The sequence below is a fragment of the Puma concolor genome, chromosome B3, assembly GCF_028749965.1.
Source record: "Puma concolor isolate L17-30 chromosome B3, mPumCon1.1.hap2, whole genome shotgun sequence".
NCBI classification, from domain to species: Eukaryota; Metazoa; Chordata; class Mammalia; order Carnivora; family Felidae; genus Puma; species Puma concolor.
This window is the reverse complement of record NC_141672.1, coordinates 67,496,864-67,516,130: the sequence shown is the minus strand read 5'-3', so window position 1 is coordinate 67,516,130 and position 19,267 is coordinate 67,496,864. Positions and strand designations below refer to the sequence as shown.

Below are 19,267 nucleotides of genomic sequence, written 5' to 3'. Positions count from 1 at the left end.
TGGCTTCACTCATATGTGGAATTTAAGATACAAAACAAATGAACATAAGGGAAGGCAAACAAAAATAATATAAAAACAGAGAGATAAACCACAAGAGACTCTTAAATACAGAGAACAAACTGAGGGTTGTTGGAGGTGTGTTGGGTGGGGGATGGGCTAAATGAGTGAGGGGCATTAAGGAGGATGCTGTTGGGATGGGCACTGGGTGTTACATGTTGGTGATGAATCACTAAATTCTACTCCTGAAATTATTATTGCACTATATGTTAACTAACTTGGATTTAAATTAAAAAAAAAATAATTCAGAGTACTGAGTGAGGAACTTAGCATCAAGTATTAAAATGAAAGATAAGGTAATTTTAAAAAATTAATTATGTAACAGAGGGGTGGAAGTGTTAAACTGGATCCTAAAGCCATTCCTCTAACAGGAATTTTCCTTACTTGCTCTTCCCCCTCCTCCATAAGCAAACAGACATAGCACACTACCCTTACCCAAAACAATAAAATAAAAATGCTGTTTTATACAATAATCTTCAGATAGGTAAAAAGCCTCAAACTACTTTTCTCCTCTATTTTCTGCATGGTTTTAGGAAGCTTTATGCACACCATGCTTTGAGATTTCCAATTAGAAGCAGTAGCAGTTTTGTTTTGAATAGCTCTAAAGAAGCTATTGGCTGGATGTTTCCCCCTCAGTACCCTTTGGCCTACCTTTTAAATTTCTTTTGGGAAATGCAGCTTGCTGCCAGTAATTCATTCTCTCACTTTGTTCATGGAATTTACTCAATTTGGTTATGAGTTAGAAAGAGAACACTTACCCTAATTTTACATTTGGTATATTCTTCCTTAGTTTGATTTCACGTATAACATATTGGTGGCAAAACTGTTGCACATCCTTTGAATTTCAGGATCTGATTCTGTCCAATAAGAAGTCATCCAGATTTTGCTCACAGAAAAATCTTTTTTTCTTAATTATCCTCCTGCCTCCTCCCTAACTTGGCTTTCACCGATTCATTTTACTTTTCTCATTTTTTTTTCTCAGTAAATTATTTTCCCCATCCAATCTACTTGAGGAATAAGAAGGCCCTTAACCCTCAGCAGGGCAGTATTGGAAGAGCCACTAAGAGGAAGCAAGAGAGTATATATGAAGAAATGAGTTTCAAAACCAGCTACTTGGCTCCTATAATTTTGAGTCTGGAAAGTGGGTCACGTGCACTGTTCACATCCAATTCTTGTGATTGCTGTTTTGCTTTGCTTTGGAAGAGTTGCCCTCAGAATTGTAAAGGCTTTTCCCTGCATTGCAGTTTAGCTAAGAACATTGTAAAGGAATTGATGTTGATTTTCAGTGCTTTTGCTGCAGTACTTTATCTGGTTTGGGGAAGGTTCTTGTTTGGTTAGTTTTCTAGGTTTGTAGGCTTGGATTTTGGCAAAAAAACAGGTTAATGTCATAAATAAGGACTTATTTTTGGGGGTTAGTGTCTAGAAGTAACTTTTTCTGCATTTTATATATTACCATGGTGATAGAAGGCTTTCTAATTTTTTTCTGTATTTGAAGTCTTTACTAAGGGTATCAGTACTTTATTTTTATTTTGAGAGAGAGAGAGAGAGAACTTGCAAGCATGGGGGAGGACAGAGGGAGGGAGGGAGGGGGAGAGAGAGAGAGAGAGAGAGAGAGAGAGAGAGAGAGAGAATATGAATGAATGAATCTTAAGCATATTCCATGCCCAGTGTGGAGCCCAAAATGGGGCTTGATCTCGCAACTATGCGATCATGACCTAAGCCAAAATTACGAATCGGATGTTTAATGAACTGAGCCACCCAGGTTCCCCAGTACTTTTTTCCCCCTTGAATCATACAGGCCAAGGATTTAAGGTTTTTCTTTTCTTAATCTTAGTTTTACCCCTGATTTACTTTCTCTGTTACTAGATGAAAATGTGGAACTTAAGAGAATTGCTTCTTGTCAAAGAATATGTTACTTACCTTGCTCTGGAAAGGAAAAAAAGCACAACAAAATTCTAGTGCAGCCCTTTTATACTTGAAACCCTACTGAACCTAATCGTGCTAGTCTGTAGGTTTAAAAGTTGCCCTCTTTTTAACGAGCCCTTTCATACCATGTTTGTGGCTTTCGTTTTCAAAGATTTACGTGGTGTACTTTTATCGTATATTTTTTTATAGCAGCCTGCCATAGCCATTGTTTGCATTAGATTTTCTTTCTGGAAGTCCTGTTTTTCCAGAGTTGAGATCAATAGAAAAATGAAGATGACATGGATTTTCATGAGGAAAAGTGGTGGTTAGGAATAGGTTGCAAGGAAATTTATGACACTTTCTTTAACACCAGAATACTTTTAACATCGTGTACGTTATCTAATTTTAAATCTTGTAACTTAAAATGTCTGTATAGAAGTATTAGAAGAGGGACTTTCATGAAATCATAGAATATTAAAGCTTGAGAGGGACCTTAGGGATCATATAGTAACCATCCTGATATCCTACAGAGGAACAAATGGAGGTTTGTTCATTCATTTATTAGTTCCTTGATCCATTTATCCATTCACTGAACAAATATTTATTTAATGTCTACTGGTTTAGATGCTTGGGGATTTCCCTACCCTTATGGAGTTTACTGTAAATAGATAATAAACATCATAAGTAACCTAAAGAGTTAGAAATTGATAAATGTGATCTGGGTTGGAGTGGTGCTTGAGGGTGAAGGTGGATTTCAATTTAAAATAGGATAGGCAGCCCTGAAGATAGGATATTTCAGCGGAGAGTTGAAGGAGATGAGAGAATGGACTTAGGACTATATGAGGAAAGAGAATGTCGGGCAAAAGGAACAGCGAGTTTAAGGGCTAGGGAGTAGGAGCATGTCTAGCTTTCTATTCAAAGAATAGTAAAAAGATACTTGGCTCTTGGAGTAAGAAGTGGAGTGGAGTAACATGTGATAAAAATTAACAGGGTTGGGAGATAGGGGGTGGGGAACTGGCTAGATTATATGGAGTCTGGTGAATTGTTATAAGGACTTTGTTCTTACATGAGTGAAATGAGGGGAGATTGGGGGCGTAATGAGGGTTTTGAGCATGCATGAATGTATGTATGTTTCATCTGAATCATTACAACTGCACTGTTGAGGAGAGATGCCAAGGTAGGGTTGCTAGATTTAGAAAATAAAAATATAGGACACCCACTCAGTTAAATTTGAATTTCAGATAAATAACGAATGATTTTTATATACATATGTCCCATGCAATATGTGACTATTCACCCATATGGCAGAATGTTAAACACTGTTTTATATGTATGTATGTATGTATGTGTGTGTGTGTGTGTGTGTGTGTGTGTATTTTTTTTTAAACTCTTCAATGTTACTGTTGATTACTGTAAATTACCATTACCATAATCCTGTTGGTCCCAAGGCTTGGGCCCTTACAACAAAATTTTGTCTTGGTCTTTCCTGTATTACCAATATTACTGTTTTTCACTTTGTAGTCATCGTATACCTTAGTGTTACAAATGCAGTTTGTTGGACCCCAATCTAGACCTTCTGAATCAGAATTTCTTGGGGTGGAGCATGGTATCTGCATGACTGTGTACTGTTCTAGGTACTAGGTACAGGAACAAAACATACAAAAATTCTTACCCTAATGGAATTAACATTCTGCTGGGGAGACATAATAAACAAGACAAGTAAATATACAGTATATTAAATATTGGTATAGCTGTTGAGAAGAAAGAAAAAGCAGGAAGGGAACGGGAAGTATCCAATATAATGATGAGGGAGTTGCATTTTTAGATAGGGTGGTCAGTGAAGACCTCACTGTGTAGTGATGTTTGATTTAAGATTTGAAGGAAGTGATGGAGAGAACCAGGGAGGTACTTGGGTGAACAGAATTCTAGGCTGAAGGAACAGCTGCAAAAGGCAGGTGTGTACCTGGTGTGGTTAAGACACTGCACAGGGGAAGTATGTGGAGTGGAGTGAAAAGGGGGAGGAGTAGAAGAGGAGATGGGAGAGATAAAGGGGAATGGCTGGTGATTGTTAGCATTTAGGCTTATGGTGGACAGAGATTTGGATCCTAGGCCCAGCTGTGGCATTATCCCTCGGTGTGTTTCTTCATCACTAAAAAGTGGACCGAAGACTAAGATGATCTCTTAGGTTTCTTCCTGCCTTAAAATTCTTTAATTTGAAATCTATTATTTCTCTAATTTTTTTTCCCAGTTCTTTTGCAAGCAAGTAGTTAATAATTTGAGATTCTTTTGTATTTTTCATGAGCCTATCTCTTTTTATGCTCCATCCAGCCAGGTGAACTTTTTTCTTTATGTTGTCCTTGTTCCTCTTTCTTAACTGAACTTGAAGATTTAGATTGTCCTTTGGTAAATAGTAGGCAATTGTTTTCTTATCTAACCATTAGATCTTATAATCAAATTCTTTTTTAATTGTTTTAAAAAAATTTTATTTATTTTTAAATTTACATCCAAGTTAGCATATAGTGCAAAAATGATTTCAGGAGTAGATTCCAATGATTCATCCCCTATCTATAATACCCAGGACTCATCCCAACAAGTGTCTTCCTTAATGTCCCTTACCTATCTCCCCACCCACACCCCCACCAGCAACCCTCAGTTCTCTGTTTAAGGGTCTCTTAAGTTTTGTCCCCCTCCTTGTTTTTATATTATTTTTGCTTCCCTTCCCTTATATTCATCTGTTTTGTATCTTAAATTCCACTTATGAGTGAAGTCATACAATATTTGTCTTTCTCTAATTTTGCTTAGCAGTATACCGTCTAGTTCCATCTATGTAGTTGCAAATGGCAAGGTTTCATTCTTTTTTATCACTGAGTAATGCTCCATTGTATAGATATACCACCTCCTCTTTATCCATTCATCAGTCAATGGACATTTGGGCTCTTTCCATATTCAGTACATTGTCTGCATCTTTTCTCCATTGAGGATATTAGTGGTGGGTCCGTCACATGTGGCATTTAAGATCTTGAGGTATGATCCTTCTGTGTCTACTTTCTTGAGGGTTTTTATCAAGACAGAAAGCTATATTTTGTCAAATGCTTTCTCTGCATATTGAGAGGATCATGTGTTTCTTGTCCTTTCTTTTACTGATGTGATGAATCACATTGATTGTTTTGCAGATATTGAACCAGCCCTGCATCCAAGGTATAAATCCCACTTGGTCGTGGTGATAATTTTTTTCATGTATTGTTGGATCTAGTTGTCTAGTATCTTGTTGAGGATTTTGCATCTGTGTTCCTCAGGGAAATTGGTCTTTTGTTCCCCTTTTTAGTGGGATCTTTGTCTGGTTTTGGAATCAAGGTAATGCTGGCTTTGTAGAATGAGTTTGGAAGTTTTCCTTCCATTTCTTTTTTTTTTGGAACAGCTTCAAAAGAGTAGGTGTTTACTCTTCTTTAAATGTTTGATAGAATTCCACTGGAAAGCCATTTGGCCCTGTACTCGTGTTTGTTTGGAGCTTTTTGATTACTATTTTGATTTCTTTACTGGTTATGGTCTGTTCAAAATTTCTATTTCTTCCTGTTTCAGTTTTGGTAGTTTGTATGTTTCTAGGAATTTGTCTATTTCTTCCAGATTACCCAATTTATTGATGTATAATTGCTCATAATATTTTCTTACTATTGTTTGTATTTCCGCTGTGTTGGTTGTGATCTCTCCTCTTTCATTCTTGATTTTATTTATTTGGGTCCTTTCCTTTTTCGTTTTGATCAAACTGGCTAGAGGCTTATCAATTTTGTTAATTCTTTCAAAGAGCCAGCTCCTGGTTTCATTGATCTGTTTTTTGTGTGTTTGTTTGTTTGTTTGTTTGTTTTGTTTTTGTTTTTGTTTTGATAGCATTTATTTCTGCTCTAATCTTTGTTATTTCTCGTCTTTTGCTGTTTTTGAGTTTTATTTAAGGTGTAAGGTTAGGTTGTGTATGAGACCTTTTTTCCTTCTTTAGGAAGGCCTGGATTGGTATATACTTCCCTCTTATGATTGCCTTTACTGCGTCCCAGAGGTTTGGGGCTGTGGTGTTATCATTTTCTTTGGCTTCTGTGTACTTTTTAATTTCCTTTTTAACTTCTTGGTTAGCCCATTCATTCTTTAGTAGGATGTTCTCTAGTCTCCAAGTATTTGTTGTCTTTTTAAATTTTTTCTTGTTGATTTTGAGTTTCATAGCATTGTGGTCTGAAAATATGCATGGTATGATCTCTATCTTTTTGTACTTGTTGAGGGCTGATTTGTGTCCCAGTATGTGATCTATTCTGGAGAATGTTCCATGTGCGCTTGAGAAGAATGTGTATTCTACTTTAGGATGAAATGTTCTGAATATATCTGTTAGGTCCATCCGGTCCAGTGTGTCATTCATAGCCATTGTTTCCTTGTTGATTTTCTGTTTAGATGATCTGTCGATTGTTGTAAGTGGAGTGTTGAAGTCCCCTACTATTATGGGATTATTATCAATGACTTTCTGTATGTTTGTGATTAACTGATTTATATATTTGGGTGCTTTCACATTTGGAGCATAAATGTTTACAATTGTTAGGTCTTCTTGGTGGTTAGACTTCTTAATTATGATATAATGCCCTTCTTCATCTCTTGTTATGGTCTTTATTTTAAAATCTAGATTGTCACATATAAGTATGGCTACTCCGGCTTTCTTTTGGTGACCATTAGCGTGATAGATGGTTCTCCATCCCCTTACTTCCAATCTGAAGGTGTCTTTAGGTTTCAAATGGGTCTTTTGTAAACAGCATATAGATGGGTCTTGTTTTCTTATTCATTCTGTCACCCTCTGCCTTTTGATTGTAGTGTTTAGTCCATTGACATTTAGAGTGAATAATGAAAGATACGAATTTATTGCCATTATGTTGCCTGTAGAGTTGGAGTTTCTGGTAGTGCTCTCTGGTCCTTTCTAGTTTTTGTTGCTTTTGGTCTGTTTTGTTTGTTTTTTTTTTTTTTTTTTTTTTCATCTTTTCTCCCCTCAGAGAGTCCCCCTTAACATTTTGTACAGGGCTGGGTTAGTGGTCATGAACTCCTTTAGCTTTTGTTTTTCTGGGAAACTATCTCTTCTTCTATTTTGAAGGACAGCCTTGCTGGAAAAAGAATTCTTGGCTGCATATTTTTCTGATTCAGCATATTGAATATATCCTGTCACTCCTTTCTGGCCTGTTAATCAAATTCTTATTTAATCTTAGCTAATAGAATTAAGAAACATATTTTTCTCTACCAACAGATTGAAATTTTTATGAATGGCAGTTTGACTTAAAGCAAGGCAGAAAGAGAGGAAAGAACCTTGACTCAACTCTAAATCCCAAATGCCAGTCCAAGATCATGTAGAATGTAATGTGCAGGGAATCATAGGATTCTTAACTGGATACTTCAATGGGAAGGATAAACTTTACGTAAGTTGTAGTCTTAAATGAGTGTTCACTTAGAAATAATTGGGTGAGATCCTTCTAAAATGTTATTTTGGTGGGTTGTGTTAGCAGATGACATGGATGGAAGAAACATGTCATGAAGTTTTAGGATCTTTAATATAAACTCCACTGAAGGAACAAAGCAGTATCAGAACTGTTGTTCAGGTGCCTTTGAAACCCAACACAAGAAAATAGGACTTGTAGGCTCTCAAATTGCGGCTTTCATGCAGTAGTAATGAAACAGTATAGTCACTTAGCAAGTCTGCTACCTTTTAGCTTTCACAGGGTATTATGAATTATAAAGAAACAAATCCCAAAATCTATCTGTCTTGTTTTACGGCATCTGCTAAGAGTTTGTGAACTGCAGGATAATCAGAAAAAGAATATAATATTAGGTACCAGCATACATTTATGGTGACATTAAAGATTGGGTAATCATGTTTTACAGTAGTAACTTTATAGTTATTTTTGTTAATGATCATTTTATCTGTTGTGTATGTGGTAAGGCTTTTGTAGTGATTATTCTTTCAAGCCTTGCTGAAATTAAGTGTAAGAGAAGTCCTAATTGGAGCTTTCTTGACTAAATGTAATTATTTTAGGAGGAATGAGGTGGAAAGGATTCATAAAATTTAGCTAGTTAGACACCCAGCAGCATATATCTATTTATAGCCTTCTATCTTGCTCATTTATGTTCCTACAATATAGAACTGTCTTTGAAAATTTAAATTGAAAGACTATTTATGCATCTATAATAGGAACCTGTTTAAAAATAATGGAGTAAATTATGAAAAACAAATAAAGTTTATTTGGCACCTGTTGAACATACTGAATTCTAGAGTTGAAAATTTAAGCTAATTTCTGTAGCTATGGTAATTTTACTGGTCCAGAAGCTACGCCAGTTCTAAGAATGATATGTTTTACTTAGTATAGGCTTGACATTTTTGTTTAATGGACACTAATTTTATTCATGATCTATAAAGTCTAAGCAAGACATGCTTAGTTCCAGTGAGACCGCATGAAAAGTGTGCTCTTGATTGTTTTTAGAAACTACCCAATTAAGGATATGGAACTAAATCTTTACTGAGATAGTTCCTCTGACACTGAAAGGGATGACTATGTCCTACCTGCTCTTGGCAAACCCCAAATTAGATTGTTGGGTGATTGAATAACTTGGTTATGAAAAAGCTTATTTTCTTTTTAAAAAAATTTTTTTTTTCAACGTTTTTATTTATTTATGGGACAGACAGAGACAGAGCCTGAACGGGGGAGGGGCAGAGAGAGAGGGAGACACAGAATCGGAAACAGGCTCCAGGCTCCGAGCCATCCGCCTAGAGCCTGACACGGGGCTCGAACTCACGGACCGTGAGATCATGACCTGGCTGAAGTCGGACGCCCAACCGACTGCGCCACCCAGGCGCCCCGAAAAAGCTTATTTTCTAAATCAATTTTGGCAAACTGACCTGTGGACTAAATCCTCTCTGTTTTTGTAAATAAAATTTTATTGGAACACAGCCATGCTCATTCATTACATATTGTCTGTGCTTTGATGCTACAGTGGTAGTGTTGAGTAGTTGTGGATGATATGATTCACAATGCCTAAAATAGTACTGTTTGGCCCTTTAGGGAAAAGTATGTTGTCCCCTGCTAAGTCTTTTGTACTCAGATCATGTTAAAGTTCTGGTTATAGTTTCTCATCTTTAAGTGAGCATAATACCACCTTGCACGATTGCTGTGAGGAGTCAGTGAGAAATGTAAATAAAATGTGTAGGGTGCCTGGCTTCAAGAAGGAATTCAAACATTGGGGAGGTATAATTAGGGGAAGTTTATATTTGGGTAATTTAGGATGGCATGCTTTCTAAAAATTTTCTTTTTTTTTTTTGTTATTTTTTTGACTTCTAAAATTTTTCTAAAATTTCTAAATTCTGATTTGTCCATAGAACTCTAAATTCTAATTCTACAGCCACTAGCCTGTAGAGGCCTAGTTTATCCAGGTTCTTAATAAAAATTGCTGATGAATTTCTCTCAATCTTCTTCTCCCTCCCTCCTTCTCTGCCTCTGTCCCTGTCATCCTTCCTCTTTCCTCTCTTTCTCTGACCTTCATACCTTCATCTCCTCTGTTTCCTTTTTGATGTATGTCAACTTTGGTACTAAATTTAGGTCAGTGAGTAACTATTCCTAGGGAGAGTATGCAGAAAACCTAGCACATAGATTTTTTTTTTTAATGTTTATTTTGAGAGAGAGTGCGAGTGGGGGTGGGGCAGGGAGAGAGCGAGAGGGAGAATCCCAAGCAGGCTGTCAGCTCAGATTCTGATGTGGGGTTCAATCCTATGAAGGAGATCATGACCTGGCTGAAATCAAGAGTCAGATGCTTAACTGACTGAGCCACCCAGGCACCCCTAGAAGATTCTCTGTTACCCTTAATTCCATTTTCTCGGAAACAGAGGAACTCTAAAATCTTGTAATCTCCCTCCCTACCAGCCCCTTATTATTATTTTTTTAAGTTTATTTATTTATTTTGAGAGAGTGAGGTGGGGGGAGAGGGAGGGGCAGAGAGAAAGGGAGAGAATCCTAGGCAGGCTCCACGCTTAGAGTCTGACATAGTTCTTGAACTCATGAACCATGAGATCATGAGCTGAAATCCAGAGCCAAAACTCAACTGACTGAGCCACCCAGGTGCCCCTGCTCACTTTATTCATATGTGATTATGCATATTAACAGCCATCTAGGAATGTGTAAAATCTGTTTCTACCATAGTAAATATTATGGCAGATCCTCAGTTTTGTCTTGAACCTTGATACCACAGGTTCATCTTTAGACAGGCATGGTTTTCTTCTGGGAGACAGGACAAATAGTTGATTCTCCTTAACATTTTGAAGGAAACTTGAAAATCTAGTGATGAAAAAATTGACCCCAGCAGTCTTAGTTTTCAAGCACCCACTTAGTTGTTTCCTTGTTTCATGAAACCAAACTTAAAAAACTAAGTTATTTTACTTGACTTTACTTTTAGGAGATCAGTTTGAAACCTGGAACCTAACCTTTTCAAGTTTTTATAAAACTTGTAAATAACATTAAACATTAAATAAGAGAGGGAAAAAATACCACTTAGATTATTTTTTGTTTTTATTGACATTTATTATTATGTAGTAGTTTTTAGTTTTGTACGTACCATGAGAAAAGACATGGAAAAGAGGTAAAATTCTAGGATGATATTGATGTCAGCGGTGCCTGGCTGGTCCAAGGACCAGAGTGGGGACTTCCCTATAAGACCAGCTAAGAGGGTCCTTGGCTTTGCACAGGATAGAAATCAAGTGTGAGCTGGAGAAAGTGAAAGCAGAGTTTATTGAATGGCATGAGTAACAGAGAGTAACAGACGGTCTGGGAGATTAGGAAAGGAAAGGAGAATGAGTCTCATTGTTGCTTGGGGTTAGGGGTTTATATATGGGAAGGGGATCTAGGGTACGTGTTCCTTTGGGGATCCTGCGTAGGGTCCAATCAAAGACAAGTGTCAGGTGAGTAATAGGTGTTATTTCATAAATTACTGAAGGTAGCAGTACTGATGCCAGTTTCAGCTGAGGTTTGTTCAAAGCTAATGTCCTGGAACATATTTGGGATCCAGCTCTTCTGAGATGTTATCCGGTTTGGGGCCTAGGACAAAACTCAGAGAATGATTAACTTTTTTGCTTCTCCCTTAAAGTGATGACACAGCTTCTTTGGCTTATTCAGAGACAAATAAGGATCATGAGTAAATGGGGCCTATCAGAAAAATGGAGTCTTTCTAAGTGTCTGGTTTTTGTTTTTGGTGTTTTTTTGTTTTTTTTTTTTTTTTTGCCAAAAAATGGAGTCTTTCTAAAATGGAATCCCTTCAGCTTCCTCACCTCAATGGTTATAGCATTAGCAGACCGTTGAATAATAATATTGACAATTAGCTACATTTCTTAAGGTTTTAGTCTCTCTCATTTGAAAATCTTTTTATCCATAGTAAATTTAATTGTTTGTTTAAATTAATTTGTTTGTGGTTTAAAAAGGAGTTGAAAACAGGTCAGAATTTCTCATTGACTGTTCCTACCTTTTTAAAGCTAATACTTTTCTCATTTATTTTACAGTAAGCTGAGATTTTGGTAGAGGCAGGTTTTAATCCTTAGTCCTCTAGGCTCTGTGAGTCATACAGGGACATTAAATGATTTTCTTAGAACTGCAGTTTGAGTCAGTATAAAGTTAGGGACATAAATGTTGAATGTACCTTATTTTATGTATTAATAGGAACAGGACAGCAAGGTTTAAAAAGTAATTTTGTGTCTGGAAATAGGTAGATAACATGGAAGATGGGGGATTATTTAATTAAAAATGAGGATTTTTTTTTTTTTTTTTTTTTTTTGAGAGGTTAAGAATTTTATCTTGCCAGGATACAGGGAAAGAGGGAGGAGAGTTCTGAGTCTTGGTGAAACGTAACTTAAGGACGTATAGTTAGCATTAGTATTCTGTTTGCCTATATATGGAAAAACCAGTAACAGACTGATTTAATGTATCAAAAGAGAAATAGGTGGGGGGAGAAAAAAAAAAGACATACTTGGGAATAGTGAATTTTGTTTACCTTTACTTGGCTGTGTTGCTGATGAACTGGCACCTAGAGACCAGTCAGAATATTCTGCCCCCGGGTAGCTAGATGGGTCATCAAAGGAAAACAGTTTTAGTTGTTTATGAATTCTCCAGAAGAGCTTGGATGTTTAACTGTGACTTGTGTGTAAGGAGTTGTCTCCGCATTATGTCTGCCACTACCCTCATTAGCATTTCCATGCTGGATCTGCATCAGAATTTCTCACTTGCACTGTTATAGTCTTGTTCCCATGATTTTTTTTTTCATTTTGTTATTCTTTGTTGTGTTAGATGGGCTTTCTAAGGGTTAATGCTCCATCTTCCTGTGGTTTTGTTTGCCACTGTAAGTCCTTATTTTAACATTGTGTGTAATTTGTTAGTCTTCAGATCAAAAAGGTTTTAGTCTACTTGAGACTATATGGGAGATCTGAACCACAATGTGTAAAGTGTACGTAGGGGGTTTCTCTTGTCAGTTTTCTAGAAGAAATTAGTAAACCAACAAAAAGTATTTGTCTAAGTAGTTGATAAGCTTTTACCTTACTGTTGCTTTGAAAATTTAGGTTAGGATTTTGGAATTTTTTTGTAAATTTTCTTTTTTTATAGTCAGATTTACTATTGCTATATATGTTATCTTTGATGAAGAGTGGAAATAATCTTACAGTAGATTCTGTTTCCTTACAGTCAAAGGCCATTGGTTTACTAGATGTGGATGTGTATGGCCCTTCAATTCCAAAGATGATGAATCTGAAAGGAAATCCAGAATTATCACAGGGTAAGTGAAGGAGAGATAGATAGTATGGTAATAGTTAGACTTTTTAAATTACCTCCTGAGTGTCAGGCATTGTGCCATGTACCATGTGCACCTTATACACAGTGCAGTATAGTAATTCTGAAATCAGACATGAAGCCTGACTGTCCAGGTTTGAATCCTAGCTGTCACTGACTGACTGTGTGGCTTTGGGTGAATTGTTTAACCTCTTTGTACCTCACCTCTGCCCCATATGTAAAGTCAGGTGAGCAATTACCAGAGTTGCTGTGAGAAATCACTCAACCAGAAATTGCTGTTCAGTGTAATGCATTTGAAACAGTGCCTGGCACATGGTCAGTCATCATCATTATCTCTTTATGTTAAATGTGTGGATGTATGGGAGTATTTGAATAGAAGGTATGTATTTGTGTTGGAAGACATGAAAATTATTTTTTCTAATCAGATTTTTGTCATGTTTGTCTTAAAGTAGTTTAAAAAACCCTGAAAACATTAGTTTCTTTTCCCAGCCTTCACTGCTGTCAATAGGACAGAGTAATTTTTTGAGTAAATCTTTAATATTTACTGTGCTTGGTATTACACTTTCTTCCAAAGCTGTCAAATATAAAGCATGAAGAACAAGAAATGCTGTGATGAGAAAATGAAGTCTTGGAAAGGGGCGCCTGTCTGGCTCATTTTGTAGAGCATCAAGCCCCACATTGGGTATGGAGCCTACTTAAAAAAAAAAAAAAAAGTATTGGAAATTGGTTTATTAAAATTTATTTCTAATTATAATAAGTATATAATTGACTAATTTCTTTTCATTTCTTATTGGGCTTTTTTATTTTCCATAGATCTAGGACACAATGATTATATTTACCATAGGTATTTATTGGATTATCTATGTAAATAATACAAGTATTTTGTATTTCATTATTAAATGTTAGTTAATTAGACATCGTCTACTATTGTTGAATGTGTTTTTGTTTGTGCTTTAGTTGCTGGAGTCAATTACAGTGTTAAATTCTGAATTGTAGGAAACTTGAATATCTAGTGATGATAAAATTGACCCCAGCAGTCTTATTTTGTAAGCACCCACTTAGTTATTTTCTTGTTTCGTGAAAATGCTTTATTTTATGTAACTTACAAAGCTAAGTTATTCTAGTTTCTTTGTTCTTTGTCCTTTTAGTGGAATGCATACTTGGTTTGCAGATATGTGACATATGCCAAGATGTCAAATTTCTTTCACAAAGAGGGAGTAATGAATTTGTGTACTTTAAATGATAGACTTATTGCGTCTGTCTCTTGATTAAAGTAATGTGAAAACTGGTGCATGCAGCACATGAATAATGGTGAAATGGAGCCCTTGGTGTCAGTTTTTTCTTAAGTAGTCTGTCCAGTCTATGCCAACATAAATACTTGAAGTGAACTTTAATTTCTTTCTTCTTGTTTTACTGAAGCTGTAATCTTAAATCTGATGTTTGCAAATTGGCTGCCATTAAATAGGCTTTCTGGTAAAGATGAGATACTAGAAATCTTGGAAAGCCTTAAAAGAACCCTTCTTTTGTGTTGACAAGCTGATCTTAAGGCACCCCAAAAATAAATTGAGCGATTAAGGCATCATTCACTTAAAAGAATGTGGATTCTTAAACCCCAGCTTACAAATTATGTTTTGAATCTTAGATAAACCTGCCACTATTATGCTAATTGGCATCGTTTTGACATTTCTATATTTTATCATGTTAATTTATCCTCTTATGCTCTCTACTGCAGAAAACACAATACAATAAGAAATTATCTTATTAATAGCAAAGAAATTGTTTCAACAGGCCATAAATCTTTGTGTTTATGATTAGCACCTGCCACAAGACAAATAGGTGTTCTATGCCTCTTACTTTTTGAGTTAGATCAGAGAGCTGTCCTTACATTTACATGTAGACTAGTAGGGTGGAACATTTGTAATGTGGCCATATCTTTTTAGGGCTGTTTGTACTTCACATTTGTCTGTACTAGTCTAATTCCAAGTTAAAAAAAAAAAAACAAACACAACTTTTTTTCTTATTTCCTAATCTTCTGATCATTCCCAGTGTTTCTCAAAATTATTTTCATGTTTTCAGTATCTTCTCTCAGATGAGAAAAAATTAAAAGAACTTGCTATTGTTGGTAGTGGAAGGATTAACTTGCAATTTTATTTTTAATACTGTTTATTTATGGGCCTTGTAAAATTTTTGCTTTATTTATTTATTTATTTATTTATTTATTTATTTTTTAACGTTTTATTTATTTTTGAGACAGGGAGACACAGAGCATGAACAGGGGAGGGTCAGAGAGAGGGGGACACAGAATCTGAAGCAGGCTCTAGGCTCCGAGCTGTCAGCATAGAGCCCGACACGGGGCTCGAACCCATGGACCGTGAGATCATGACCTGAGCTGAGCCGCTCAACCAACTGAGCCACCCAGGCGCCCCAAATTTTTGCTTTTTTTTTATTTATTTATTTTTTATTTATTTATTTTTTTTTCAACGTTTATTTATTTTTGGGACAGAGAGAGACAGAGCATGAACGGGGGAGGGGCAGAGAGAGAGGGAGACACAGAATCGGAAACAGGCTCCAGGCTCCGAGCCATCAGCCCAGAGCCTGACGCGGGGCTCGAACTCACGGACCGCGAGATCGTGACCTGGCTGAAGTCGGACGCTTAACCGACTTCGCCACCCAGGCGCCCCAAATTTTTGCTTTTTAAAATAGACTTCATTATTGCTGATTCATAGTTACTTTAATAATTTACTGGGTACTTTAGAAACCTTTTAGGGGCACTTTAACAAAACATATTACTTTTATTTATTTATTTTTTTTCTTTTTACATGAGAATGACGCTTTATTTTTATTTTTGATTAAGATATAATTCACATATCATAAATGTCACCATTTCTTTCACTCTTTGTTTCTCTTTCTTTTCTGTCTTTCTTTTTTGATGTTAACAGAAAATAGAGTATTTAGGAAAGTAGTTTGGTGAAAGCAGGATGAAAAATGAGTTTTGAAGGTAGAAGATGTAGGAAATCTTCATATGTGGGTTGGAGACTCTATAGGAAAAGGCAAAAAGCCATAAATAATAACATTATACTAAAAGGCGTGAAAAGTTTTGACAGTCTAGATTTGGTGAGGCTAACTTAGAGAAGAAATTAGATATGCTACAGGAAAAAAATAATGAATTAAGTCATCTTTTTCACTTACCTTCTGGACCTCAACTCTAGATTTTGTGTATATGGTATGTATGTACCCATACAGGGTAATGGATTGAAATGAGATTATGTTTGTCAAAATTAGATAGATTTTGTACACCCATGTTCATACCAGCATTATACACTATTACTACTACTACTACTACTACTACTATTATTATGAATTGACTGTTCATTATTTCATTATGTGGAAGCTACCCAATTTCTATCGGTTCATGAATAGATAAGCAAAATGTGGTATGTATGTGCAATGGACGTTATTCAGTCTTAAAAAGGAAGGAAGGAGCTTCCTTTTTAGTTGGTGAACACCTGATTTGGGGAGCATATGTCCTTGGAGAGGTCATGGAAGCTCTCTGCTCTTCCTCATATCTTGTCCTATATGTCTCATCCATCTCGCTATTTCTGAGTTATATCCTTTTAATTTAATTTAATTTTCCACTGCCCACATCTCTTCTTTTCTCTGCCTACAACACTGAGAACCAACCAATCATCTGAGTGATATTCTTTTATAATAAGCTGTTAATAACAGTTCCAGGGATTAGAATTTGGACATCTTTGGAAGACCATCATTCTTCATACCATACCACCGTTTTGTCCCTCCATCTCCCTCTACTCAAGGTTCTTGCCACTGTGAACAAGACTGCTATGACCATTCTAGGCATTGTCTTCTGTTGCACATCAGGAGAAATTTCCTTTCGATATGAACCTGGGACTGTAATATCCAGCCCATGGGTTTGTGATGTTTGCATTACTTTCCAAAATGTTTGCATCAACTTATGCTCTGTTCATTGTATATAAGAGACATTATGGATCCACATCCTCTTTAAATAGGGCATAAAATGCTATCTCATTATGGTTAAAAAAACACAAAAAAACGAGGAAAGTCTGACATATTTTGCAACATGGATGTATCATGAAGACTTGCTAAGTAAGCCAGTCACAAAAAAGACAAATGCTGTATGATTCCACTTATACGAGGCACTTAGAATAGTCAGAATTATAAAAAGTAGAATAATGATTGACACGATCTGGTGAGGAGGGGAGAATGGATAGATACTGTGTAATAGTTTCGGTATTTACAAGATGAAAAAAGTTTTGAAGGTGGATAGTTGTGATGGTTGGACAGCATTTGGAATCTATTTAATACCACTGAACTGTAGGCTTAAAAATGGTTAAGATGTAAATTTTATGTATATTTTACTGCAATGAAAAAAATTAGAAAAATATATTAAATAGACTTGCTCTATTTCTTGAATAGTGTCTTGAATACATAGTTTCTTGAATAGTGTCTATAATATCGACCTAGTAATTCTATTTGCTAAAAGAGCTATCATTACTGGAGGAAAACAGAATAGTGAAGTTTCATTGGGAGATTTAGTAATTTAGTTCTAAGCCTTGTCTACGTTTCAGCTTAGAAACGTCACTGCTCTACAATTTAGAAATTGTAATCTAAAATTTTATTTTCATCTCACGAAAAGGAAGAGAACTTAATACATTTAAAATCCTTAATGTTATCATTACCAATATTACCATTAAAAATTTTTTTTATGTTTATTTTTGAGAGAGTGTGCACACATCTGAGCAGGGGAAGGGCAGAGAGAGGGAGAAAAAGGATCTGAAGCAGGCTCCATGCTGACGGCAGAAAGCCCAATGTGGGGCTCGAATTCATGGAACCCTGAGAGAATGACCTGAGCCGACGTCGGAGGCTTAATCAGCTGAGCCACCCAGGTGCCCCAGTATTACCATTTGTAACATTACCAGTATTGTAAAGCCCTGTATGATCTGATCCCCACCTTCTGTCTACCTTCACAGTCCCAATTCCAACAAGCTTGTTTTGTTATTCAGTGAACACCAGTCACAGTGACCTCTATTTCTAACATGCCAAGCTCTGTGCTCAGGTCTCTCCATTTTCATTCTCTCTGCCTGAAATGCCTTCCACCTTTACTGTCTTCTCCCCGCTCCCCGTCCCCCTCCAATTTCTACTCCACAGGTCTTAGTTTTAATGTCTTTTCTTGCATGAAGCTTTCCTTCTTTGACTCCTCAGACTCCTTATTTCAGTTGCAGAATGGAGTTTTTGTGTTATCGGTCTAATTTTTTAAATCTCCCCTACTATGATACTATGTGCACAGAGCAGAGGCTTTCTTGCCTGGTTTGTTTCTCTGATGCTTGGTATATAGTAGATATGCAATTAATCTTAGTTGAGTAAAGAACATAATCACTCCTGCCAGGTTTCTTGTACGTTAGTTGTATGCTCTCTTTTCTGTTTTGGGTATATGAGCAACTTAATTTGCAAACACATACATTTTTATGAATAATAAAAGCAGTTTGAAGACATTATATTTGTTAATCTTTGTGATATATCTGAATGGTTGTCTTATGCTACATTTTCCTCCATTCTTAGAAAAAGGAAAAAAGAAAGGATCTGTATGGCTTGGCTTTGGAGAATTATGTGGAGTAAGTTGATTGTTCCAGTTGTTTCAATATGGAAGGACAGTGCCAGTCTTGCCTCATATGGTAGCTTTGAAATGTTGAATATTACTGTGTTTACTCATAAGCAGTAGAGTCCTGTAAGGCCTGAATTTGAGCTGTAATGGAAAGGGCAGTGTTCAGAATCCCAGTGTTGGGAATATGAACAACCTGGAAAAAGAGAAGGAACTAGTAAGTATACACCATAACTCTTTCCTCTGACTGTCGTCCTCATTGCCAAGCTAAAAGAGTTCATAAACACTAAAACAAATATCTTACTTGAGATTTTTTTTTTTTCTGGATATTGGTATTGTAATGGGTTAGGAGAAGTGATGAGTGAGGAAGCAGTGACGGTAAGGTTTTGATTTTATTCTGCTGTCTCTGTGGTTTTCCAATTAAGGAAAAGAAAGCAGAAATAGCAGATTGCATTTTAATGGACTTTGAGATTTCCTTTGCAGGATATAAACCACAAACTTTCTTTTGAACTGGGTTCCCCAGAAAGCAAAGCCCTATGCACTGCTAATTTATTAGGAAGTGGAAATCCAGACTGAGGAAGGAGGCAAGGATGGAGAGCTAATGTGCAACTTCTGTCAAGCTGGCTGTCACTTAAATGTGACAGGTTGCTTGACTGCATGGGGTTATGTATATGGGAGGCAAGGGGAAGAATTAAAAAAAATTTTTTTTAATGTTTATTTAATTTTGTGTGTGAGAGAGAGTGTGAGTGATGGAGGAGCAGAGAGAGAGAGGGAGCCACAGAATCTGAAGGCTCAGAGGCTCCAGTCTCTGAGCTGTCAGCACAGAGCTCGATGCAGG

At 36.3% G+C, this 19,267-nt stretch overlaps 1 protein-coding gene across 1 annotated transcript in view; it reads left to right on the top strand.

Moving 5' to 3' along the window:
- NUBPL (NUBP iron-sulfur cluster assembly factor, mitochondrial) overlaps nt 1-19,267 on the top strand; it is a 246,002-nt gene that overhangs the window by 34,730 nt on the left and 192,005 nt on the right. Inside the window, 1 exon segment of the mRNA XM_025919554.2 lies at nt 12,687-12,777. Within this exon segment, the coding sequence (XP_025775339.2) occupies nt 12,687-12,777 (91 nt within the window).